General features: G+C 40.4%; 1 protein-coding gene across 1 annotated transcript in view; it reads right to left on the reverse strand.

Annotated features, from left to right (window-relative positions):
* The window catches only part of LRRC75B (leucine rich repeat containing 75B), a 508,949-nt gene that overhangs the window by 169,671 nt on the left and 311,693 nt on the right, over positions 1-27,585 (reverse strand). The window contains exon 3 of the mRNA XM_044068833.1: positions 9,597-9,709. Coding sequence (XP_043924768.1) covers positions 9,597-9,709 — 113 coding nt within the window. The remainder of the gene's footprint in view (positions 1-9,596; positions 9,710-27,585) is intronic.

Genomic DNA, 27,585 nt, shown 5'->3' on the forward strand with positions numbered 1-27,585 from the left:
TTAATTGTAATGTTCAAATTATTTTATAACCAGATGAAACTACATTGATCTTTTGCTTGTTAGATGTCCTTCTCTTCCATGTTGCAGTATTTATAACTATAAGGAGGTCACTGCCTGCTGCACCGGACATCTGGCCAGTATACCAAAGTCTTAGGATCAGGGGTACATGCAATGTTGCATGTCAGAGCCATAAACTGACGTCGGCTATAAAGGTGATGTCTGCACATACTAACATCAGAAATGACTGCTGCATAAAGTAGTACCCCTGGGAAGCAAAAAAAAAAAAGGTAGCTTTTCAGACACACATATGCCACCAGGCAGAAGGTACCCTATAGAGGTATGTGCCTGTTGTGCCCTGTTTGGATGGAGAGAAGACAGGGAAATGCCACTCAAGAAGGATAAACAGGTTAAGGGGGGTAGAGGGGGTCTGAATACTGCAACATAGAAGAGAAGGGCATCTAAGGTTATGGTAAGTTCTTACACAACTATTCTATGTCCTTCTATTCTCATGTCGCAGTATTCATTACAGTAGGAAGAGCACCAAAGCTTTAGGTATGAGCCAGGGAGGTAGGTTGAGAGGCTGGGTCTATGAGACCCTGTAAAATTGACCTAGCAAACCCAGCTCTGCCTCAAGAAATCAAATCTAGCTTGTAATGCTTGGTAAAGGTATGTACTGAGGACCAGGTGTCGCCTCCAGGATGGAAGTGTAGTCAACCCCCCTGAAAATGTCTGCTGAAGAAGCAACTGCCCTAGTAGAATGAGCTCTCACACTGGCAGTTAATCCTTTTCCATGAAAAGAATAATAAGAAGAGAGAAGAGATTGCTTACGAAATCCATGATGCTACAGTCTGTTTAGACACTGCCTTCCCCAAGGGCCTTGGGTGAAAGGAGACAAACAGCTGCTCAGACTTTCTAATGGATTTGGTGTTGTCCAGGTACTACCTTAATTGTCTATGAACTTTCAAGGAATGTAATGTTCTTTCAGGGGGATCTGAGGTTGAGGGAAGAAAACAGGAAGATTAATGGTCTGATTCAACGACAGCTCATTAGCCACTGTAGGCATGAAGGAAGGATTAGTCTTGAGGGAGACCCTGTCCCTATGGAAGATAAGGTAAGGAGGGATAGCCATTAGGGCTTGGATTTATGCGACCCTCCTGGCAGATGTGAGGGCTTCAGTGATGCTGAGTGAACTGGTTCAAACGGAGGTAGTGTGAGTTTTTCGACAAAATTAAGGTCCCATGAAGGAGGTATAGGTTTATGAGGGGGTATGATATGGAGGACCCCTTTTAAGAAGAGTTTTACCTCTAACCTAGATGCCAAAGGAAGTACCAAGGGAAGACAGGCAGAGATGGCTGACAAGTGTACTTTAACAGAAGAATAAGTCAGTCCTGAATGTAGAAGCTCACACAAGAAAAAAGGACCATAGGTACAGGAATAAGAAAGGGGTCCTCTTTTTTCTTGACACCACCTGGTGAATCTTTTCCATTTTGATACATCATTTCTCCTGGTACTAGGTTTCCTAGTCTCCTGCAGGACATTGAGTACACCCTCTGAATACAGGAGTCTGAAGGGGACTAGAACTTTATCACCCATGGAGTAAGTCTGAGGTTGAGCACCTGAGGGCGGATGAGGCATCTCCTGTCTTGCGTGAGTAGGTTGAATCAGTGGGGTAACCTGTGGTGATTGCCTTTAGCTAGTAGGTGTAGTAGGGGAAACCAATGCTGTCTTGGCCAAAAGGGGATCACCAGCAGGATGTTTGGTTTGTCCCTCTGGATCTTCAGAAGGACTTTTTGAATCAGTGTAAAGGGGGGAAAAGCATAAGGATACATCCCTGCCCAAGAAAAGGAGACGGTGTCCACCTTCCAACCCTGTGGATGTGGGTCTCTTGTGCAAAACAGAGGCATCTGCCTGTTCTAGGAGGAGGCAAACAGATCTGTCTGAGGAATACCCCACTTGTGAATAACAGCCAAGAACACCTCCCTGTGAAGCATCCATTTGTGAGAGGGCGCAGAGGTTCTGCTGAGAGTGTCTGCCATCATATTCTCTGTGGAAGGAATGTACACAGCTTGCAGGTGAATGCGTAGTTTTGCTGCTAGGGATAAAATCTGAACTGGCAAGCTGCAAGGTGGGTAGGACCTTGTCACCTCTGCTTGTTGATATACCACAGGACAGTCATATTGTCTGTGACTACTTTCATGGTGCCTGGTAGGAGAATTTGGTGGAATGTTTGTAATGCAAAGAGAAGGGCCCACATCTCTTTGATATTGATGTGGTCTCTGTTTGAGGGAGGACCACTCTCCCTGAACTTTGTTCTGGTTGTTGTGGTTTTGAAAAACTGCTCCCCAGCCCAGGTCTGAAGCATCTGTGGAGATGTGTTGTATGGGTGGAGGGATCTGCAAAGGTATACCCTGATTGAGGTTGGTGGATGTTATCCACCATTCCAGCTCTTTTTCAGGCATGGGAGAAGAGGGGGGGGGGATATCCAGAGGGTGGGAATTTTTTGTTTCCACCGACTCTTCAGAACCCATTGGAACTTCCTCATATGCAGCCTTCCCAAGGGAAGCATAGGGATCAAGGATGCCATGTGGCCTGGGACTCTCAGGAATTCCCTGGGGATCAAGGATGCCATGTGGCCTGGGACTCTCAGGAATTCCCTGGGGATCAAGGATGCCATGTGGCCTGGGACTCTCAGGAATTCCCTGGGGATCAAGGATGCCATGTGGCCTGGGACTCTCAGGAATTCCCTGGGGATCAAGGATGCCATGTGGCCTGGGACTCTCAGGAATTCCCTGGCTGATATTGTTTGGAGGGAGAGAGAAGTGTTTGAAGGTAATGGTTTAGGGCTTCTACCTTCTAGCAGGGGATGAAGGCTGCCATCTTGCCGATTCTTATCCTGTACCCTAAGAAGACCAGGTCTTGGGTAGGTGTCAGGTGAGACTTTTGCTGGTTCACAGTGAACCCTATGTCTGCCAAGGTTTTGGATACCATGTGTAGGTGATGTAAAGGGTGTGGCAGACCTGGTGAAGGATTAACAGGTCATCCAGGTATGGATATATTTGTATGTCCTGCATTCTGCAGTGGGCGATAACTGGATCTAGGCCCTTTGTGAATATTCTGGGAGCAGTAGAGAGCCCAAATGGCAATGCAGAAAATTGAAAATGCAAGGTCCCCACTGAGAAACGTAGGAATTTCCTGTAGCTGGGGTGAATGGGGATATGAAGGTACGCATATCTGAGATCTAGGAATACCATGAAAGCTTGGCAGGGGATGCGGGGTAGGAGATGATGCACGGTGAGCATTTTGAAGGTAGGTACCTTGAGAAATAGATTGAGGAACAACAAATCCAGAATTGGTCTCCAAGGGCCATCTTTTCTTGGGACCAAGAACATCCTGGAGTAAAATCCCTTGGTTCTATGATCTGGAGGTACTCTTTCTATGGTGCCCTGAGCTAGCAGCTGAAACAAATTTGGTGGAAAAAGATGAAGCTGACTTGGGGGGGGTTGGGGTATCCCCTGGAAAGGAGGAACTGTCCACCAAGTCATAAAATAACCTATTTGGATGATGGAGAGGACCCAAGCCTCTGAGGTGATCTTTCACCAGGAGGGTAGGGAAAGGGTGAGGCGGACGGACAGGGGGGGTGAAGGGGGGTAACAGATTTGAGTCACAGTGGAGGGGCTCTGTTAGTGTCAGGCTGCCTCAGAAAGGAAGTAGGGATTGAAGAGGAGGAAGGTCTAGGAGAAGAGTGTTTCCTAGATTGTCTCCATCCCTTTGCCTGTGGGGCAGTGGACTGAGAAGACTGCCTCCTAACAAAACTGGTCCTTTGAGGATAATTTCTGTGGTATCTAGGAATAGGTGAGACCAGCAAATTTTTAATTTTTTGTAACTCCTTGCTGTTTTCTTCTAGAGATTTTAGGAGCTCTGCAGAAGCCGTACCAAAAAGGGCCTTGTTATCAAGTGCCACATCCAGCAATTTGGTTTGTACATTCAAGGGAGGGGCTGGAGCCTCACCCAGGAGTATCGTGTCAGGAGTGAGGTATCGTCTCAGGACAAAACCTGAGACTGCAGATTTGGAGGATGCTTCCACCGCATCATAACTGTACTTGATGGAGTGCCTGGTCACCTAAGACCTGGTAGAGAGCACAGCTGAGAGTTGTGACTTAGCAGGAGAGTCTGGCACATCTGGTATAAGTGCAGAGGTTTTGGACAGGGTATGTAAAACAAATCTAGCCATGTGTCCATGTGTGTTTGATAATTTATGGCTCTGATGGCTAGTGTGGAAGAAGTATACATTTTCTTTCCTAGCTACCCATAAACTTGTCCTTATCTGTGGGAAACAGAGAAGTGGAAGGCAGCTGTATGGAGGATTTGTCTGCTGACACTACTATGATTGGCTGGATCTGCAGGGGGGTTCTTGAACAAGAACTGTGTATCCTGAAGAACTTTATAAAACCTATCTGGATTATTGCTGGGGGCTGAGAATCAGAGGCCTGAGATGCAGCCAGAAAGGCATCATGACAGCCTGGGAGTAGAGAAGGGACTGCAGATGGGGAAGGCTGGTCCATCTGTAATAGTTCAAAATACCTCTTTTCAGTTTCAGAAACACCTGAGGTCTGCCATTTGAAATGCTCTCTCATAAGAGAAATTGTGTCCCCAAAGGAGAATTCTTCCCCTGGGGATTCAGGTCTATTAGTGTCCTCCTCCTCAGGAGTAATGAAGTCCTTGAGAGATTTAACTTGGGAACAATAAGTAAGTGATTCATCAGAAGAGGAGAGCTCTTCCTCTGACTCCTCTAAGACCTGCACAGGTATAGGGGCTGGTTGGGGCTCCTGAGACTGAAGGGCCTGGAAGGCTCTGAACAGATTTTGAGAAAAGGCTTCCCATCCAGGAGCTGGTTCTGTTTCTCTGTGTTTTAATTTCTGACTCCTCTTAAGAGAAATAGAAGGAAGAGTTGGTTTAGGAGTTAATGCCTGGGTGGATGGGAAAGTTGGAGTACACCCCTCCAATGCCACAAGCCATGGTTCTCCCTCACCATCAGGAGCTGATGGTTTATCAACCTCAGCGGATATACTCTGTGTTTCCGCTGAACTGGCTTCCACCATGGTTCCTAGTTCTAGCTGTGAAACCAACTTCCGATGGGACCCTGGGCTAACATCTGCCTCGAGAGTCTCATCGGACTCCAGAGGTGCAGCATGGGCATCAGGCCTAACTTTTTTGGCCTACTTCCAAGGTGGTGCTCGGAGGTACCTACCCCACCCTCCATACCTAACGCCAAACTTTGGAGTCTCTGGTTTTCTAAGTAAAGTTTTAAGGCAATCCTTGAAGGCGAATTGCCGAGGTACCAGATCTCTGTAACCTGAATTAAACTTTGGAGCGCTGATGCTTATTTTGTGTTTACTTAAAGTCTTAAGGCAGCCAGGTGGCTGCTCAGTGTCTTTGGCATGAAAGACTTGCAAATGTCGCAAGACGTATGGTCGTGGCCTTCATCTAAACAAAACAAACACTGATCATGTGTGTACTTATGTGGAATTTGTCTTCCACAAGCACACTTTCCCTTCATGGCTGACATGTATGTTTGAAAAGCTCGAAGTAAAATAACCAAAACCCCAAAAGGGTAGTTATCTGAATCGGATGGCGGAAACAAATGAGCAAACTGAATCCTGGAGCTGGCGAATGGAGGTCCGAAGATCACTGCAGCAGAAAAGTTCTGAAGTGAGTATGTGCAGACATCATCTTTATAACTGACGTTGGTTTATGGCTCTGACATACTACATCGCACATACCCTTGATCCTAAGACTTTGGTATAATGTCCAGATGTCCAATGCTGCAGGCAGTGACCTCCCTAGAGTTATGAATACTGCAACATGAGAATAGAAAAACATCTTTCCTTTTGTTAAGTTGTTTCTGTTTCTGCTACTATGCAGTTATAAGATTTCTTATTAAAGCTTTTGAATGAATAAAAGTGTTTGACTTTCTTTCCACAGTACAACACTGTAATGCACATAATAAACTGAGACAGAGGTAAGTCTGAATACTCAGTTCCCACCCAAAACATGTAATATACTGCGTTATGGCATGGCCTAATGAAAATGAGGCTGCAAACATGATAATATGCTACCTTAGAGCTAGACCTAATGAAAACGAGGCTGCAGTAAGCTCCCAGGGGCCAGCTTTTTATTTATTTGTATTTGACATTTGTCAACCGGGTTAGTCCATCTGAGCCAATGGCCCATTTTCAGTGGAGACCAGAGGAGAAAGCTCCAGCAATACAAACATAAAAAGATAACATAGCAGGCAATACACAAAACCAAGAAAAACAGTACAGCAATACAGCATAAGCAAAAATTACATATGCAGTAATCAGGTAAAAAGAATAACTGTAATAAAAATAAAGCAAAATGAAATAAACCCAACTAGTACATTTAAGTATTTACAATAATGACATATCTTTTCTAAGTAGCATTTGCTGTAAGTGACAATCCCAAAACAAGGCCTGTGAAAATGGAAACTAAAGAGAGCCCCATCCTTGGCTCCTTATACAACCAATCCTTAAAAAATGATAGCTTAAGTAAACCCCTATATTTTGTCTTTTACACAGCATAGTAATACACAAATCTGAAACTAAGCCTAATTAAACAGGGGCTTAATTAAATGCCTTCCTCACATCTTTCACATTAGTTAATGACATCCTATCATGCTAGGCCTAGGAAAATACTGACAGAAGGATGCTTGTTCCCAGCAGCAGCTGCACTGTTTACATCATCATTTAGTGGAGCTACCACCTTCCCAGTGCTGTACACACAGAAACTGACACACACTACTACTTTAACAGAATATTACATTTATGTCCTGATTATGTACCTCGAGCCAGAAAGATAGGGATAAATAGTACGCAAACAAAATCACGGCCTTCACTGACTTAATATGTTTTCACATCTGCATGACCCTGAGCAAGTCAGTTAAGCAGACAGTGATAAGAAGCACTTGTGTATGGTCATCTAACCTAGCCAAATTATAAGCAAACAAACAAATAAATAAATAAACACATTTGGCAGTTACTGGTAATACACAAGCTAAGTAGTGGAGTCATGGCAAACTTACCTAGTAAAATAAATAAATAAAAAAAATGAATGAATAAGTAAATGCATAAAGTAAACAAGAAAGTACTGGTGGTACAAGAAACTGGATGACAGCAATCTCATGCTGTGATCAGAGCTGAACAAAGATCATTACCACTTAAGGTAGTAACCAGGATATTTTAGTAGCGAACAGACACATCTTCATTTTCAATTTTGCATGCCAGCCTTGTGACATTCTTTAGAGAAATACAATACACTTGCTCTGCAGATTACACAGGTCGCAGGCTTCTTTAGTATGTGTCATCTTAATTCATAATGATGACTGTCTAGATGCCAGCTCTCTTCCTGAACATATGCACTCACACGTGCTAACCTTTTTACGCCACAGCTTAGAGATTATTTTGTATTGAGAAGGTTGTGAAATTCTCTCTAGACCAAGACCAATTAAGCTTTGTTTACAAAGCAATCTAAAATAAACTAGCATCTGTAATCGGCTTAAGACGACACAATTAATATCCTACTTTTCTGCTTACTAATACATATGATACTTCCGTTCATTTCTAACACCACCTCTTTTTCCTATCAAAGGTAAGCAGCCTCGGCTAACAAGCTTTTCAATTTGTTTCATTACTGCAGAGGGGCTGCCAATTCACAGAAGGTGCTAGAAGGGCCTCTGTGTGGCATGCAGTGTGGAATTATAACTTCTCCCACAGTTCGTCAGTAAGAACACCACCATCATACTCCAATCATCATCTGCAACAGCTGGGATGAGACTTTCATATTTGAATAATTTCTTCAATTTCATGAACGTGTATGGAGTTACAAACAACTATCTTCAGTGTGTATGTGTTCCTTTAACTTATCACAAGAAAAGAAAAAAAGAAAAACTACACAATATCTACAACAGGAAGAAATTCAGTGTATCAGACAGTCACCAGGTTGTTCTCCTGGAGGAACGTCTCTTTGACTTGATTCTTCTCACAGTCAATTTTATTTTTTATGTACTCATTTATGCATGTATGTATATATGTATTTTATTATCATTTGTATTATTACAGGTGTTATGACTTGGTAGACACAACCGTTTTTCGGGGTGTCTTTGTAAGCCCCTGATTTGACATTGTTAATGCAAAGGCTGCATACGTGGGTAGACTATGGGGGGGGGGGGAGTAATCATTTTGGTGTCAGTGAAATGTAGTCTGTGAAATCCATGACCAACAGTTCAAATTACAGCTTTACTCACAATTTGGGGTGATATCTAAATGTAGATGAATCCTACACAGTTCTAGACAAACTTGTTTACAATGGCTATCCTTTCCCATAGAGTATTAAAATAATTTCTACAGCCACTGCAAGGAGAACTGGCCCCCAACACTAGGAAATGCCTAATTTTTATTTCCTTACTGTTCATCTTATTAGAGCCTCTCAGTATGAAAGTGGATAGCAAGGTAATGAAACATGAATCTACCAAATAGTTTCTAAGGAGTTCCTAGCCATCAGCCTATCTGTTATACTGCTTGATGTCAGTAGTTTCCTAGACAACTTATATATATATTTATTTATTTATTGGTAGACAGATAGCTATGCACACACACACACACACACACACACACACACACACACACACACACACACACACACACACACACACACATATACACGAGTTTCTCAGCAGTTCTACATGACAACATATACTAAGCTCTGGTTATTACTGCATGTCATTGTGCATGTCAGTGAAGTATAATGCTTACATTCATGCGAAAAAGTATGCCTCGGAAGGTTCTAGTAAGCATCACATACAGTGTAGATGGAATTATAGCTTTCCGGATTTCTGAAGCCACAGTGAACAACACACATGAATACCTTAGACACAGTACACTATGCAACATCAGAGGGAACATCAGCATACACAGTTCCTAAAAGCAGTCACTAGCTCCTGTGACATTTCAAAGGTTCACAGGTACATAATAGGCTTACTGCCCTGAAGAGCTACTTTAAGTCTAGCCAATAACCTGTGGTCAGAATTAAACCTTATACCTTGTGCCAATGACACATGACTATTTAGTACATATTGATGTGCTGACATGTGCCAGACATATTAGAAAAGATGCCATTCATCTTTTTCTACCAGAGTGCACCTTCCTACAATGAAACTGAGAGTAATAAACTTCTTAAGCTTAAGACAACTATTTGCACCATGAGACGTTAGATGGACAAGAACCCATGGCAACAGGAAGAGATAAGATGATGCCTTGCTAAACAGTGTCTGTGTCCATTCGCTTCAAACACCAAATACAACTGCAGCTTGATAGTTCTCACAGTTACCAAACTGAGCCTTTAACTAAGGGAAATAACATCAAACTGTAAAGTCTCCACCCACCAGAAAAAAATGTCGATGTGATCTAAATTTGTTTTTATGTTAAAAATAAAAGAAATTCTGCTTTACACAGTGATGCTACTGTGGTAGCCTGTCAGATAGCAGCATACTCCGAACCCAGCCCTGATTAACAGATACATACCATGCTTGTGATTTTCTCCTGGGCATGCTCTGACGATGCCATTTCGAGTGTGGTGTCAGGTGGTATATTAGTTGCCGACAGAGTTTATCAGAGCATTTCAGAGGGTCAGAATCCTGTAAAACATGAAGCTACCATTAGGACAATGTGATACTGTCAAGGTGACTGTGTATTTACAACAGAGGTAGTCTTTGATTAGACTAGAAGGTTATGTCACTTGTATCTGCTCACTGCATCCCCTTTTTTAACATTTGGATTAATCAAAGTGGAACAACATGGTTCAAAGTACAGTCATCACCTGGTCAAGGCAATTAAAAGCCTTTGTGCTCCTTAAAGCTATGCAAAGATATCAACATTTTCAGTGCAATGACATGGCTAGACTGCTCAGCCTCTTCACCAAGGAAGCAAATAAACAGTGCTGCAGTTTTACACCTCAGTTCATCCATACATTTATTGTATTACTGGCCTAACCAGGACCCCCCAGAAACTTTTAACTTTAAACCAAGCTCTACAACTTTAACAGCTCTATCCAAAACATTAACATTGTGCTTAAAATTCCACCTTACTTGTCACAAAATAGATTACAGTTTCAGCCACTTCATAATAACAAACTGGATATTTGATATGCCAAATTTGGGGGGGGGGGCAGAATGTGCATGGTGCATAGCTGATGAACATTTTGTTGCACTCCAAACTGTTATCTAGACATTTCGAATACTTCTAAAGTCTACAGTCTCTATGGCAACCTCTTCTGATATTCCAGTTCAGAGAAAGCTTTAAAGAAGCAGTGAAAATGTACAGGTTCATTTGTTGTCAAATACAAGTTGGAATGGTTTTCTTACAGTACTACTGCAGCATGAATAACTTAAATGCACCTCCTACCAACTTCATGACAATCAGGTTCTTAATTCTTCTTCTTCTTTCAGCTTTTCCCGGTTAGGGGTTGCCACAGCGGATCACCTGTCCGCTCATGATTGGCAGTGGAGTTTTACATTGTCGAGTTGCCAGCCCAGCACCCAACCTTCCACAGTAGGCATGCACACACTCACACCTACGGCCAGTTTAGAGCGTCCAATCCACCTACAGCATGTCTTTGGGAGGAAACCGGAGCACATGCAGACTCCGCACAGAAGGCACCCCAGCCGAGGATCGAACCAGAGAACCTCTTGCTGTGAGGCGGCAATGATAACTGCTGCACCACCGCGGCCACCCTTCAATCAGGAAAATGTATTTTGAATAAGTGCTATTAATTAACAATCAGGTTCTTAATTAATAGCACTTATTCAAAATACATTTTCATGAAGCACAACTGCTGCGCCCGAAGTGTGCTCTTTTCTCCGAGCTGCAGCGATGTTTGAGGTGATTTTATTAAGCTTGGGGTATAGAGGCAAAGCCCCCAGCATGCAGGATGCAGAAGCAAAATGCTGATCTAGAAAATAAAAGAAAAGTGAATTCATCACTTTATGAGCAGTTGGCTTTTGGTGAACTGGTAAGGATCTAGCTAAATAGATCACGTAATTCAAAATCAAACCAAATGCAACAGATTCTATCATAATGAACTTTTTTTAAATACAGACGGGACAAACACTAAAGTTGTGCACTTCTGAGAAACACAGAAAGCAAATGCAAGGTCTGACACACATACACGCACACCAGCATGCATCCATGTCAGCAGAAGACATAATGACGCTATCGACAAAGCACGCTCTTCCTCTGCCCCTTCACCACCACCATCTCTCCCACAGCACTTTTCCACCCACATTTATAAAACCTCAGTGGTTTCACAATGTACGTAGCACTATTAACGTGACAGAACACCAGGCATTGTATAAACATTTTTAAATAATAAAACAAACAACAAAATAGTTCAGTAAATAGCGAAACAATGTAAAAAGTACACACTCAGAGAATTCATTATCCAGCAATTTCTTAAATTTTTTTTATTTATTTATTTATTTATTTATTTATTTAACATTTGTTGACCGGGAATGTCCGACTAGGTTCCACAGATCCTGTTTTCAGCGGAGGCCCGGGGAGAAATGCTCCAAATTACTGTTACAATGTACTTAAATTGTTTGCTTCCGCATTGAAAATATGACTTGTCATTTTCTTTTGTGTGTGAATGCTTGTTCTCTCTTCCCATTAATTGTTGCCTCTTGTAAAATATGCTGACTTTTTATCTTCCCTTGTAAACATGTATTTGCTTGTTTTCTGTTATGTGTATCTACAACAAGGCAGGACTTGAAAATGCTCTGGGGGAATCAGTGTTCTACCTTTGTTGGCAAACCATAAACAAACAAAAAACTAAAATTTATTAGCTTAGAAATGACCTATACTGTGGCAACAGATGAGTTGCTAAGAAAATACAGTTCAGGCAGTAGGTGTCTACTTAGTTGACTTTAGTGGATTTACTTGAAAGTGATAAATATTTGGGATTAATCTACATGACTTGATGACCAGCAGACATAATACATAATACAGATTGCAATCTATAAATGTCAAGCCTATTACTGCAAGTGATGTATAGGTATCTCCCCAGCAATTAAAAAATAATAAATTATAATGCCTTAAGGATACTCATTAAATGAGGGGCGGGGTTCTTTGAAGTGAGTGAGGGAATACTTGACTAAACCTGAGGGAGTTTTCACAGGACTAACTTTTGAATGTCACTCCCACTCACCACCCTGCCTCTCTGATCCTGCAGTTTTCTAACCCTCCTCCCATACTCAGTGCACTGAGTCTTCCAGCTGCTCTTTACCAGAGATCTCAGCAGTGTCCCTGCTCCAGAGGCTTCTTCACTTGGAGAGCAGGACCTTACTGACCACTTCATTAAAGACTGGAGTACACAGCTACAGTGCAGGTGAACTAGAGTGGGGCAACAGCCTTCACCTTCAGCTGGCCAGTCCACAGCACCATGCAGTAGTGCCAGACATATGAATCACATGCTTCTGCGCACCATGCAGTAGTGCCAGACGTATGAATCACATGCTTCTGCGCACCATGCAGTAGTGTCGGACGTATGAATCACATGCTTCTGCACACCATGCAGTAGTGCCAGACGTATGAATCACATGCTTCTGCGCACCATGCAGTAGTGTCAGACGTATGAATCACATGCTTCTGCACACCATGCAGTAGTGTCAGACGTATGAATCACATGCTTCTGCGCACCATGCAGTAGTGTCAGACGTATGAATCACATGCTTCTGCGCACCATGCAGTAGTGTCAGATGTATGAATCACATGCTTCTGCGCACCATGCAGTAGTGTCAGACGTATGAATCACATGCTTCTGCGCACCATGCAGTAGTGTCAGACGTATGAATCACATGCTTCTGCGCACCATGCAGTAGTGTCAGACGTATGAATCACATGCTTCTGCGCACCATGCAGTAGTGTCGGACGTATGAATCACATGCTTCTGCGCACCATGCAGTAGTGTCAGACGTATGAATCATGTGCTTCTGCGCACCATGCAGTAGTGTCAGATGTATGAGTCACATGCTTCTGCACACCATGCAGTAGTGTCAGACGTATGAATCACATGCTTCTGCACACCATGCAGTAGTGTCAGACGTATGAATCACATGCTTCTGCGCACCATGCAGTAGTGTCAGACGTATGAATCACATGCTTCTGCGCACCATGCAGTAGTGTCAGACGTATGAATCACATGCTTCTGCACACCATGCAGTAGTGTCGGACATATGAATCACATGCTTCTGCGCACCATGCAGTAGTGTCAGACGTATGAATCATGTGCTTCTGCGCACCATGCAGTAGTGTCAGATGTATGAGTCACATGCTTCTGCACACCATGCAGTAGTGTCAGACGTATGAATCACATGCTTCTGCACACCATGCAGTAGTGTCGGACATATGAATCACATGCTTCTACACACCATGCAGTAGTGTCAGACGTATGAATCACATGCTTCTGCGCACCATGCAGTAGCATCAGATGTATGAGTCACATGCTTCTGCACACCATGCAGTAGTGTCGGACGTATGAATCACATGCTTCTGCGCGCCATGCAGTAATGTCAAATGTATGAATCACATGCTTCTGCGCACCATGCAGTACTGTCGGACGTATGAATCACATGCTTCTGCACACCATGCAGTAGTGGTGGACGTATGAATCACATGCTTCTACGCACCATGCAGTAGTGTCAGACGTATGAATCACATGCTTCTGCACACCATGCAGTAGTGTCGGACATATGAATCACATGCTTCTGCGCACCATGCAGTAATGTCAGACATATGAATCACATGCTTCTGCGCACTATGCAGTAGTGTCGGACGTATAAATCAAATGCTTCTGCACACCATGCAGTAGTGTCGGACGTATGAATCACATGTTTCTGTACACCATGCAGTAGTGTTAGACGTATGAATCACATGCTTCTGCTCACCATGCAGTAGTGTCAGATGTATGAGTCACGTGCTTCTGCACACCATGCAGTAGTGTCAGATGTACGAGTCACATACGTCTGCACACCATGCAGTAACATCAGATGTATGAGTCAATTGTTTCTGCACACCATGCAGTAAAGTCAGATGTATGAGTCACATGCTTCTGTGCAGCATGCAGTAATATCAGATGTATTAGTCAAATGCCGTTGCAAAGTTAACACAGGGTAGCTGCTATGCTGTTTCTATCATGTCATTAGTATCTTTGCATCTTACAGGACCCCCTGCCCTCCACCAGGAGTCACACAGAAACCATGATGCACCCTCTCCTTGGGATAGAACAACGGCCATTATCAGCATTACCGTAACCCTTCTGGCTAACCCTTCCTACAGCACTTGGTCATTCCTGAACTTGAGTTATCTCCAAAAGAGATATCTCTGTATCTCACCTCTCTGCATGCAGGACTACACTCTCAAGTGAATATGTGCTAGTGAAAATACATTTAAATGGCATCTTTGACAGTGTTATACCCATGTTTTAGTGCAGTTGTGAAGCTAATTTGGTGTTCTGAAGAAGCAATTCAGGCACAGCTGGGGAGGGGGTCAGGAGACCTTAGTTGTATACTGATTTTATTTTTTTTGGTGGGGAGTGATCATTTGCCAGAGTTGTCTGTTTAGGCATCTTTTGGCTATCCTTCTGTGTCAGCACATTATTTAGCTGGATTTCCTTTTCAAAGAAATTAAATTGTAGAAATATCTAGAATGGTTGATGCATACCAGAGTTTACTGTGTGCTACCGACCTCTGTTCAATCACATTCTGCTGTCTCTAGTTTAGCTTAAAAAACAGTGACATTGTTCTGAACCCTGCCTAATGTTAAGTAACTCAATGACTAATATGACTGTTATACTGTTAAGTAAAGATGTTACTCAGTCTAATTATGTTTATAACCAAGCTGTTACATATTCAGCTACTGACATAACCACACTGTTATGTAGTCGGTTATTAATATAACCATGCTGTTATGTAATCGGACAACTGATGTGTCAGATCTGTATAAATGCTGAGTCATCACATCTGTTGTAAGTGAAGCATTTTGTAATGGACATATGATGTTGCTATACTATTTGTAAAACTATATGTAATGTAATACTAGCTAAAAAGTTTGTGTTATTGAATAAAAGAGTCCTCAATACGAGCCCACATCTCCTGTTCAGTCATCTGAATACTAAGAAACTGTGTTAGAATTTTGTTTCTTCAAAGTTTTGCATATGATGTTCCTTAACAACACTTAAAATTCCATTTTTAACACTCTGTGCAGTTGATTTAATTATACTGAAAATCACAATATAATTTCAGATTTAACCTTATGGATCACATTTGCTAGACATTATCTAGGAAAAATATATCTGTTTACAGCCAACAAAATCAACTTATTCAAAGTAAACATATTTCATTAAGACAAATTTATGTTAAATCATTGGTACATGCATTTTATAAGTTTTCATGCTGCATGTTAATAGCTGTTGTAACATCTAGAAGATAGTATAGGATTCACAAAGAGTTCTAATCAGAAAATCTTTAAGGGTATACAGGGGCCATGTGCAATAGTGACAGCCTGATGAAGTCTGCCTGCATGATCTAAGCAGGGTCCATGTTTGTTGGACATGACCATCAGGACATGTCGACCCAATAACCAATGCCAACATGGTGAGTACAGTAAGCACATAAACATTTTTAAAAGTGCATGTCATTGACATCATAACAGCACAGTATTGGGCAGTATAAGGGCTCATCACTGACTGGCATCATGAGGGTAGTCTAAGGCCTCCAATCATTGATAAGCATGATGGAAAGCATAGTTTGATGCTTCCAATCACTTACTGATATGGATGGGGGAAGTAGTTTGAGCCTTCCAATCATTGAAAAGCATGACGGAAGGCATAGTCTAAGGCATCCAGTCTCTGATAGGTATGGTTAGAGGGTTAATCAGAGGCCTCCAATTACTGACAAGCATGATGGAGGGAGTAGTCTGAGGCCACCAATCACTGACAGGTATGGTGGGGAGATAGTCTAAGGCCTCCAATCATCGGCAAGCATGATGGACGTGTAGTCTAAGATCTCCAACCATTGACAGCATTGGTAGAGAGGCAGTTTAAGTGCTTCAGCTGCTGAAAGGCTTGGTGAAGTAGTAGCCGTTTGGCTTTAACCTGTAAGAGGTATACAAAGAACTTCAGTTTCTGTCCACAGGGGTCTGCTTCTGTCATTATGATTACTGAGTGTCTAGATAGGGTGTTGGAGGGTTGAGGGTACCAACTGCTAACAGGGTAATAAGGGAGTTAGGAGATTTCTGATTGACATCATGTTGGGAATGGTACTTGAAAAATTGAAATCAATGCCAGGGCTGGGTGAAGGCGCACACTTATAGAAAGAATGTTTTAATGCACTTTGTTATGATGATAGCTGAGGGGGATCTAGAACTACTGCTGACAGCTGATGCATATATTTAAATGTGGTTTGTGTTCTGTTAGTAGATCATAAGCAGCGGTCTGAAGAAGCTAGGGAAGTGGTGATTCCTATCTGAGGTTTTCTAAGATGAATCTTACACATGGAACGAGCCTGGGCCAAGTAGTTTTTGCTAAACATACAACTTATATAAACCTTTACCTAACTAAGGGCATATGTAGGTTGTACAGACCTTTATCTGTGTAAGATTAATCTGGCATAATGCAACAGGAATCTAAATCTTTACAAAGCAAAGGAGACATGTCCTTTTGGTGGAGTTTCACCCCCCCCATCCAACTTAATCATGTGTGCTAACCCTAACCATAATGCTGCCCCTAAACCCAAACTTAAAATGCTACCCAGTACTTAGGAAAACCCCTTGCACTAACAATACCTCTACACAAGACATTCACACACACAAACTCATAATTAGTCATGGACAACACTGAATCTATTCCCTTACCAAACCCCTTCTCTAACCCTAACCTGCAAACACTCGCACACAAACATTCCTACTCTTACTGCCCACGTGTTTGGTGCATCCAAAACTTGGGGCATTAGTTAACAATCCCACATACCAGCATGAATGCAAGCCCCCCACACACATTCTATCAAAAATTACTGTTCCCAACATCAACATTTCTGGCATTTGATAGTAAACACTTTAGATCAAAAATACCACACTTATTTACTTAGTCAATATTGCCTGACTCAACAAAATTAACTGTAACGGTTTATATATTATATAAATATACACAAGTATATCTGTACTGGGGAGGTGATTACAAAAATCTTGAAACCATTTAAACAGTTATTTTAATGTAATATTATTTAATGTGGAGCTACTTTACTTTTAGTTGAAAGAGTGAGTGGATGGGAAATAGAAAATTCACTCCGAGGATCACTCCAGTGGCTCTACTCGACAGAGGCACTGAGAACTAAGGTTGGGTGCCACGATGCCAGGGTAATCCTATGGGCTAGGCTTGTAAAGGCTCCAGGGTTAGCCTAGCACACACCTATGAACAAATAATGCTGCAGAAAACTATGATACTTCCCAAAGTTCAAAGAGGCACTGCTAAAACATATTCAGATTAGAAACCTTTCTCAGCAATCATTAAGGAAATGGAACAGAAAGTACTACAACATAGCCAAAAGTTTCAGTTATTTTTTTTAGGCTGAAAGCTAGAAACTTTGCTTTAAATGCCATGTTACCACATACATACTGTGAGTAAGTCAAATAACCTCCTTGCTCCGTATTCTCTTATTAAAACTTAATGAGACTCATGGGGTTTACTGAGAAACTTAATTATTAAAATGCAATAAATAAATTCACAAATTAAAGCTGCAAAAGTGACCACCCCTTTCAATCCATCTTGCTGTTTTAAAAATAGTAACTCTCCACTAAACCTTAACTTTTTAAACAGGTAAAACTCAAGTTACCTACTTTCACATCTAACTTCTCTAGTGCACACTGCAGAGTGCATTCTTTTCAATCTTACCTTTAAGCATCCCTGTGACTAGCACTTTCTCTAATACCTGCTGGAAAGCACTAGGAAGCCTTAAACTCATACAAACACTGAACTCTCCTTGTTAACAAGGAGAAATTAATAGTAGGCACTAAACAGCCTATAACTGCAAAGTACCTTGCTAAGGAAACAGCTCCTATACTTTACAAATAAAATAAAAAAAAAAAAAAAAAAAAAAAAAGCCCCAAACCAGGCATGTCCAAGGGTCAGCTTCCGGTGATTTCTCCTGTCCACCTGGTGAATCTGGGCATACTGGGGCAATGCAGCAATTGCCTCATGTACACAGACAACCCTCTCCTTCTACCACCCAACACTACAACCTGTGAGAGATGCACTTATATAGCCAAAATGGAAGCAAAGCTCTCTCCACCCAAGATTGTGCTAAACAGTCAAGAGGAGAAGGTTAACACCCACACTACACCTCAAGCAACACATAGCCCTTCTAAACCCGCACCACCAACACCCACATATAGCAACACTAAATCCACATATGCAGAGGCCCTTAACTGTAACCTGCCCAAGCAACAAAGACCTCTGAAGCTGAAACGCAAACAAACACCAATCACAACCAATGTGTCACATAGTTCACAACACCAGTGTGCCACCCAGCAACAGCCCCTAAGGCAAGACAATGTACCTAACACTTTAGCCATAGGTGACTCTATAGTCCGGCACACTGATGTCCCTCTCACCAGGTTGAATAAGGAGAAAATTACAGTCAGCTGCCTGTCGGGTGCCAGGATCCTCCACATAACGCATGCACTCAAGTCACTCCACAACAAGTACAAATATGACTCTGTCATTGTCCATGTTGGAGTGAATGACTTGAGACGTACCTCCCTGGACTACATGAAGAGACATGGAAGAGCTCTCGGATCATGTGGCCCAGGCAGGTATGACCCTAGCCCTGAGTAGCATCCTGCCTTCGCCCAGAATGATACCACAATATAAGGATACAATAACTGACTTCAACAATTGGCTAAACTTATGGTGTCATTCAAAGGGGATCCAGTATCTGTCTGCCTGGGATGACATGATTGACAGACCATGATGCTTTGCCAGAGATGGTCTGCACCTGTCACCCCTGGGATTCAGGTTACTGGCTAAGGCTCTTGCCACCCCTATAGTGCCTTTTTTAGGCAAACTTCAAAGGACAAAACCACCACCGTAACAGGTACAAGCATGCAAAATCTGAAGGTAATGCTACTCAATGCTAGAAGTCTAAACCTCAAAATGCACTCTCTCGAGGCACTCCTAAAAATGGAGAACATCGATATCTGTGCAGTAACTGAGACCTGGTTCAAGGCTCCAGAGAGCACCCTGCAATACCAGGCTACAACTCTTACCACACTTTTCGGCCACCAAACCAGGACCGAAACACTAAAGGTGGAGGAGTGTCAATATTCACCAAGGATATTCACACCACCAGGCTAGTAGGCCAACACAATGTGTCTGAAATTCTCCAAGTGCAACTAACACTAGGTAAGACTGCAATCCAAATTGTAGCTTGCTACAGATCCCCCACCATACCCCAAGATTCTCACTACACCTTTCTAAACATACTGGAAAATATTAAGATAGAACCAAACACCCTAATACTGGGTGATTTTAACTATCCTGCTATTAACTGGGAAAACTACTCATGTCCCAACACCTTTGCGCAACGGTTCTTGGAATTCATAAATTCCAACGCCCTGGATCAACTAATCCATAGTCCCACCAGGGGCTCCAATATCCTAGACCTGGTTATTACCAACATGGGAAATCAATGCTCCATACCTATGGTCACCCCCTCGTTAGTCAGGTCTGACCATAAGCTAATCACCCTTAACATCCACATCCCACCCCACCCCCAGTAAAGAAACCAGCATAAAAAAAGACTTCTCCAAAGCCAACTTCATGCTACTCAGGTCAGAAGTGACAAACTTCATGACACCCATGCAGACGGGAACTGAAAGTTCAACTGCTGAATCCTACACTAAGGCACTGTACGAGCACATCCACTCATGCATGAATCGTGCCATCCCAAATAGAACCAAAATGCTCTCATCCAAAAAAAGGAAGCCAATCTGGTGGTCCCCTGCCATAAACAAACTTTACAACAAAAGGAAGAAACTTTTGCAGAAAAGAGGAAAATCCCAGGATGCAAAAAACTCCCTTACTAGCCTCAGTAAGAAACTGAGATGCCTCATAAAATCCTTCAAAGCTAGTTACGAAAATAAAATTGCCAAAGATTCCAAAGACAACCACAAAGCATTCTATAACTATGTCAAGAATCTAAATGGCAATGCTCAGATCTGCTCTGAGCTAAATAAGAATGGCATTAAATATACTGATCTGAAGGATATTGCCAATATCCTGGCAGATCGATTCAGTGCCAACTTCACCCCCCTCTCACCCCCTAAATGGCCCATCTCAATACCGGAAGATTGCCAAATTCCAGTAATAACGGCCACACAGGTACAAAACGCACTCTCTAAAGCCAAGAATACAGCATCCATGGGACCAGATGACATCCCGGGCTGTGTACTACATGAATTACAATATGAACTGGCACCTCACCTAAGTGTCATGTTTAATCATAGCCTCACCTCAGGTTTCGTGCCCACTGAGTGGCGCAGAGCTACAGTTATCCCAATCCACAAGGGGGGATCCACCTTGGATCCCAGAAACTACCGTCCCATCAGTCTGACAAGCCTTATCTGCAAGGCCATGGAGCGTATTATCATGGAACTTATAAACAAAGACATTGGCAAACTTCAAACACTGGACCCCACCCCGTTTGGGTTTGTGAAGGGCCGATCTTGTCTCCTGAACCTGATTGACTTCTTTGAATCAGTCTCCAGAGCCATGGACAAGGGTAAGGTGGTCCACACAGCCTATCTAGACCTTGCCAAGGCCTTTGACACCATCCCCCACTCTGGAATCATAGATAAACTTACTAAGTTGGGCATTAATCCCTATGTCACCCAATGGGTTGCTAAATGGCTTACTGACAGAACCCACACTGTACAGGTAGCCGACTCCAAATCCAGCTCCAGACAAGTGACAAGTGGAGTACCTCAGGGTTCAGTCCTGGGGCCGCTGTTGTTTGGCATCTACTTCTCTGAAGTACAGGTCAACACTAAGGGACTCTGGCTAACAAAGTTTGCAGATGACTGCAAACTGGGAGCCATTATTGAATCCCCAAATGATGTGGATACTCTACAAAAGGGCCTTACAGAAACAGATGCTTGGTGCCAGAGCCATGGGCTCAAGCTCAATGCCAAGAAATGTATTGTTATCCCCTTTGGGAAAAAACATGTATCCATGAATTACCATATAGGTGGCAGTACACTAAACACAGAAAGTGTGATAAGAGACTTAGGGACACAGGTGGACAGTGGTCTCACCTTCGATAACCACATCGCCACAACAGTCAGGAAATCCTTCTATGTGGCACACCTCATCACTAAGGGCTTTTCATCCAGAAAAAAAGGTGGTCATTGTCCCACTGTACTCATCCCTCATTAGACCCATTATAGAATACAACGCCCCATTTGGTATGTACCTCTCAAGACATCTGCAACAACTGGAAAGGCCTCAGAAATACCTCACTAAAAGAATCACAGGCCTAAAGCAGATGCCCTACACTGACCGCCTTAAAAAACTCCAGCTATACTCTGTCGCATATCGTCTACTCAGAGGCGATCTCTGCTTAACATACAAGGCCATGTCAAACCCAGAGCTGTTGGACATGCTACACTTAAAGAAATCCCAATCCCTCAGAGCTACACGCTCCAGGGATCTAAACCTTGTCATCACAATAAACAAAACATGCTGGAGGGATAGGTTCCTGACCCAGAGACTCCCCAGACTCTGGAATAGATTGCCCATACATGTCAAGCAGAGTGCCTCTTTGGACCTCTTCAAGAGGAACCTTGACGATTGGATGGGAGAAAGGAAATTCGCCCCAGGGATCACGTCAGTCGCCCTGCTAGACAGGGGTCCAGGAAAGTAAATAATGTGGGAAGAAATAGCCAGGGAATTGTTATGGCTAGGCTTGTATAGGCCCTAGGGCTGATAGCCTAGTACCAACCTATGAACCTATGAACCTATGAACCAATGATTTTATGAGCCAGACAGAAGTTGTAGCCATGACCAAATAAGCAAGTCCAGCTTGAATGGTGATTAATATTAAACCAGGAGAGGAGAAATCAACAATGTTTGCTTAGAATTATGTTTATAACTGCAGTTTGATGGACCTATTACAAACCCATCTTGTTTTGTACCAGAGGCAGACTATGAGTGCCTGCTCTTACCCTGAGTTATGTTTGAGGTGGGCCCAAGGACTAGTGTTGGAGCCCTGTGCTGCTCCTTTTAAGAGCAAATGTCTGCTTCCAAGCAGCAGAAAACAAACAAATTGGAACATTAAAATCCCTCAATCCTAACTATTTTGGTTTTGTGAAAGGTAGATTCTGCCTACTAAATCATTTGAACTTCTTTCAGAAAGTCACTGAAGCACTGGATGAAAGCAAACTGGTATACACTGCCTACCTGGATTTAGCCAAGGTCTTTGATACAAAAACTGACTCAGTTAAATGGGGTCTGAATGGAGAAATGATAAAATCAGCAGACAAAGGAGAACAGTATTGCTGGAAATGAATTCATACGTAAGTCTCAGTGAGTACCTTCAGGAGGTGGACCCTGTTTTTACAAAATCTCACCAAGACAATACTGACATATAAAATGTATTTTATATAGTATACATCACGGAACATATAAACTTTACTTTATATAGTGTATATCACGGTACATATAAATTGTATTTTATATAGCACATATCACGGAACATATAAATTGTATTTTATATAGCACATATCACGGAACATATGAACTGTATTTTATACAGCATATATCACGGAACATATAAACTGTATTTTATACAGCATATATCACGGAACATATAAACTGTATTTTATATAGCATATATCACAGAACATATAAACTGTATTTTATATAGCATATATCACAGAACATATAAACTGTATTTTATACAGCATATATCACAGAACATATAAACTGTATTTTATATAGCATATATCACAGAACATATAAACTGTATTTTATATAGCATATATCACAGAACATATAAACTGTATTTTATATAGCATATATCACAGAACATATAAACTGTATTTTATACAGCATATATCACAGAACATATAAACTGTATTTTATATAGCATATACCACAGAACATATAAACTGTACTTTATATAGCATATATCACAGAACATATAAACTGTACTTTATAAAGCATATATCACAGAACATATAAACTGTATTTTATATAGCATATATCACACAACATATAAACTGTATTTTATATAGCATATATCACAGAACATATAAACTGTACTTTATATAGCATATATCACAGAACATATAAACTGTATTTTATATAGCATATATTACGGAACATATAAACTGTATTTTAAATAGCATATATCACAGAACATATAAACTGTACTTTATATAGCATATGTCATGGAACATATAAAATGTATTTTATATAACATATATCACAGAACATATAAACTGCATTTTATATAGCATATATCAGGGAACATATAAACTGAATTTTATGTAGTATACATCACAGAACATATAAACTGTATTTTATATGGCATATATCACGGAACATATAAACTGTATTTTATATAGCATATATCAGGGAACATATAAACTGTATTTTATACAGCATATATTACGGAACATATAAACTGTATTTTATATAGCATATATTACGGAACATATAAACTGTATTTTATATAGCATATATCATGGAACATGTAAACTGTATTTTATATAGCATATATCACAGAACATATAAACTGTATTTTATATAGCATATATTACAGAACATATAAACTGTATTTTATATAGCATATATCACGGAACATATAAACTGTACTTTATATAGCATATGTCATGGAACATATAAACTGTATTTTGTATAGCATATATCACAGAACATATAAACTGTATTTTATATAGCATATATCAGGGAACATATAAACTGTATTTTATATGGTATATATCACGGAACATATAAACTGTATTTTATATAACATATATCACGGAACATATAAACTGTATTTTATATGGTATATATCACGGAACATATAAACTGTATTTTATATGGTATATATCACAGAACATATAAACTGTATTTTATATGGTATATATCACAGAACATATAAACTGTATTTTATATGGCATATATCACAGAACATATAAACTGTATTTTATATGGTATATATTACAGAACATATAAACTGTATTTTATATAACATATATCACGGAACATATAAACTGTATTTTATATGGTATATATCACGGAACATATAAACTGTATTTTATATGGTATATATCACAGAACATATAAACTGTATTTTATATAGCATATATCACGGAACATATAAACTGTATTTTATATAGCATATATCACGGAACATGTAAACTGTATTTTATATAGCATATATCACGGAACATGTAAACTGTATTTTATATAGCATATATTACGGAACATATAAACTGTATTTTATATAGCATATATCACGGAACATATAAACTGTACTTTATATAGCATATGTCATGGAACATATAAACTGTATTTTATATAGCATATATCACGGAACATATAAACTGTACTTTATATAGCATATGTCATGGAACATATAAACTGTATTTTGTATAGCATATATCACAGAACATATAAACTGTATTTTATATAGCATATATCAGGGAACATATAAACTGAATTTTATATAGTATATATCACGGAACATATAAACTTTATTTTATATAGCATATATCACGGAACATATAAACTGTATTTTATATAGCATATATCAGGGAACATATAAACTGAATTTTATATAGTATATATCACGGAACATATAAACTTTATTTTATATAGCATATATCACGGAACATATAAACTGTATTTTATATAGCATATATCAGGGAACATATAAACTGTATTTTATATGGTATATATCATGGAACATATAATCACGGGCAGAAGTAGGTTAAAAATAAAACAGACAGCTGGATGCTCAAGTCCCAGGACAAAAAAGTGGCCAGTCCTGGTATGCTCTCAGGTGCCAGAACTGGAAAAATGCAGAGGAGAATCCTCAAGATATGGAAACATTCCTATAATGGGGTTAGGCCAGGCTCAGGGGGAGGAGGACCCTCCCCCCCAGTATAGCAGGAAGTAGTAGTCCACAAAAAACACAAAAACTTAGAGGCCAAAAAAGAGCCATAAAGATTATAGAATGGACAATTGAGGATAAGAACAGAATTGCGTATCATTACTATTATGCAAGAAGCATAGAACTTTTGGACAGAAGATATTCAAAAGCTTCAAATGCAAATGTGTGTTCATTAATACAACAGACTCATGAAAATCATCTTGTGGACCAAGAAACCTTGGGCCATTTGGAAAAAGAAGCAACTGAGGAAATACTTAAATATAAAGAACAAAATCAATACAAAAAAGCAGTACCAAAGGAATTTGAAGAGAAATACATGTAAAGGCATCTGGATATGAAAAACTTTACAATACCAAAATAAGAAAAAAAAAGGGGGAGGTAATAGAAAAGATGATTAGTAATGGAGAAGTTAAAGAAATAGAAACTGAAGTACATTAACTGCAAAGTGATGGACTTGGTGTAGAAAATCCAACTCTGGTAACATCACAGCATGATAGAACAATGAGTCCCCAAATTAAGGAGAAACCGGTATAACAGGAAGCATCTGATCAGTTGCCATATGAAGATACTCTGGAACCTTCAGTAGGAAACCAGTACAAAAGTTCAGTTGGAGTTGCACAGCAAGGGAAGGAACAGGAAGCAGTGGCAACTCTGACACAGTCAATGTTGTGGAGTGATAGGCCAGTGAGTTCCCATATGAAAGAGCAAAGGATGACACAGGATGCAGCAGTAGAGAATGTGTCACAGGAAGATGCTCTGCAACTTTCTGTAGAATGTCTGCAGGAAACTGAGAATAAAGAATGTGCCCTCAGTTTAGAAGAAAAAGATCTAAGAGAAAAGTTGCTTGATTTACTAGAGATGGACAGACATATAAAGATCAATGAAAGAAGTAGATTATAAAAAGTCAATAAGATCCAAAATGTTAAAAGTCTGATAAAACAAATCAGTAATCAAGACTATTAACAGAAATCCATGTGATATAAGAGAAGTAAATAGGATACATTACTGCGCAGTTAAATTAATAGCAGATAAAGAGTTACCACAAAAATACAGGGTAATATGGGAAAGGAAGGGAAGAAATCAAATGTCATCATGGAAGTATCGAATAGAGAAAACTATAAAGCAATTAAGACAAGAAGTATCACTGTTGCAAGAGTATAGAAGAGGGAACAGATCAATATAGATACTTAGAAGGACAGAAGTGATAAAAGCGAAGCACAGTATTAGAACAGACCAGGATCTATACTACACTACTGCAAATAATAAACTACAGATATTAGCAAAGGCAGAAAAGCAATGCACAGTATTAGAACAGACCAGGATCTATACTACACTACTGCAAATAATAAACTACAGATATTAGCAAAGGCAGAAAAAGCAATGCACAGTATTAGAACAGACCAGGATCTATACTACACTACTGCAAATAATAAACTACAGATATTAGCAAGGGCAGAAAAAGCAATGCACAGTATTAGAACAGACCAGGATCTATACTACACTACTGCAAATAATAAACTACAGATATTAGCAAAGGCAGAAAAGCAATGCACAGTATTAGAACAGACCAGGATCTATACTACACTACACTACTGCAAATAATAAACTACAGATATTAGCAAAGGCAGAAAAGCAATGCACAGTATTAGAACAGACCAGGATCTATACTACACTACTGCAAATAATAAACTACAGATATTAGCAAAGGCAGAAAAGCGATGCATAGTATTAGAACAGACCAGGATCTATACTACACTACTGCAAATAATAAACTACAGATATTAGCAAAGGCAGAAAAGCGATGCACAGTATTAGAACAGACCAAGATCTATATTACACTACTGCAAATAATAAACTACAGATATTAGCAAAGGCAGAAAAAGCAATGCACAGTATTAGAACAGACCAGGATCTATACTACACTACTGCAAATAATAAACTAAAGATATTAGCAAAGGCAGAAAAAGCAATGCACAGTATTAGAACAGACCAGGATCTATACTACACTACTGCAAATAATAAACTAAAGATATTAGCAAAGGCAGAAAAGCAATGCACAGTATTAGAACAGACCAGGATCTATACTACACTACTGCAAATAATAAACTACAGATATTAGCAAAGGCAGAAAAGCAATGCACAGTATTAGAACAGGCCAGGATCTATACTACACTACTGCAAATAATAAACTACAGATATTAGCAAAGGCAGAAAAGCAATGCACAGTGTTAGAACAGACCAGGATCTATACTACACAAATGTAAAGGAAAAGTACAAAATAAGCAATT

The sequence above is a fragment of the Protopterus annectens genome, chromosome 4.part0 (genome assembly GCF_019279795.1).
Source record: "Protopterus annectens isolate FY-2018-M chromosome 4.part0, PAN1.0, whole genome shotgun sequence".
In the NCBI taxonomy this organism is placed as follows: Eukaryota; Metazoa; Chordata; order Ceratodontiformes; family Protopteridae; genus Protopterus; species Protopterus annectens.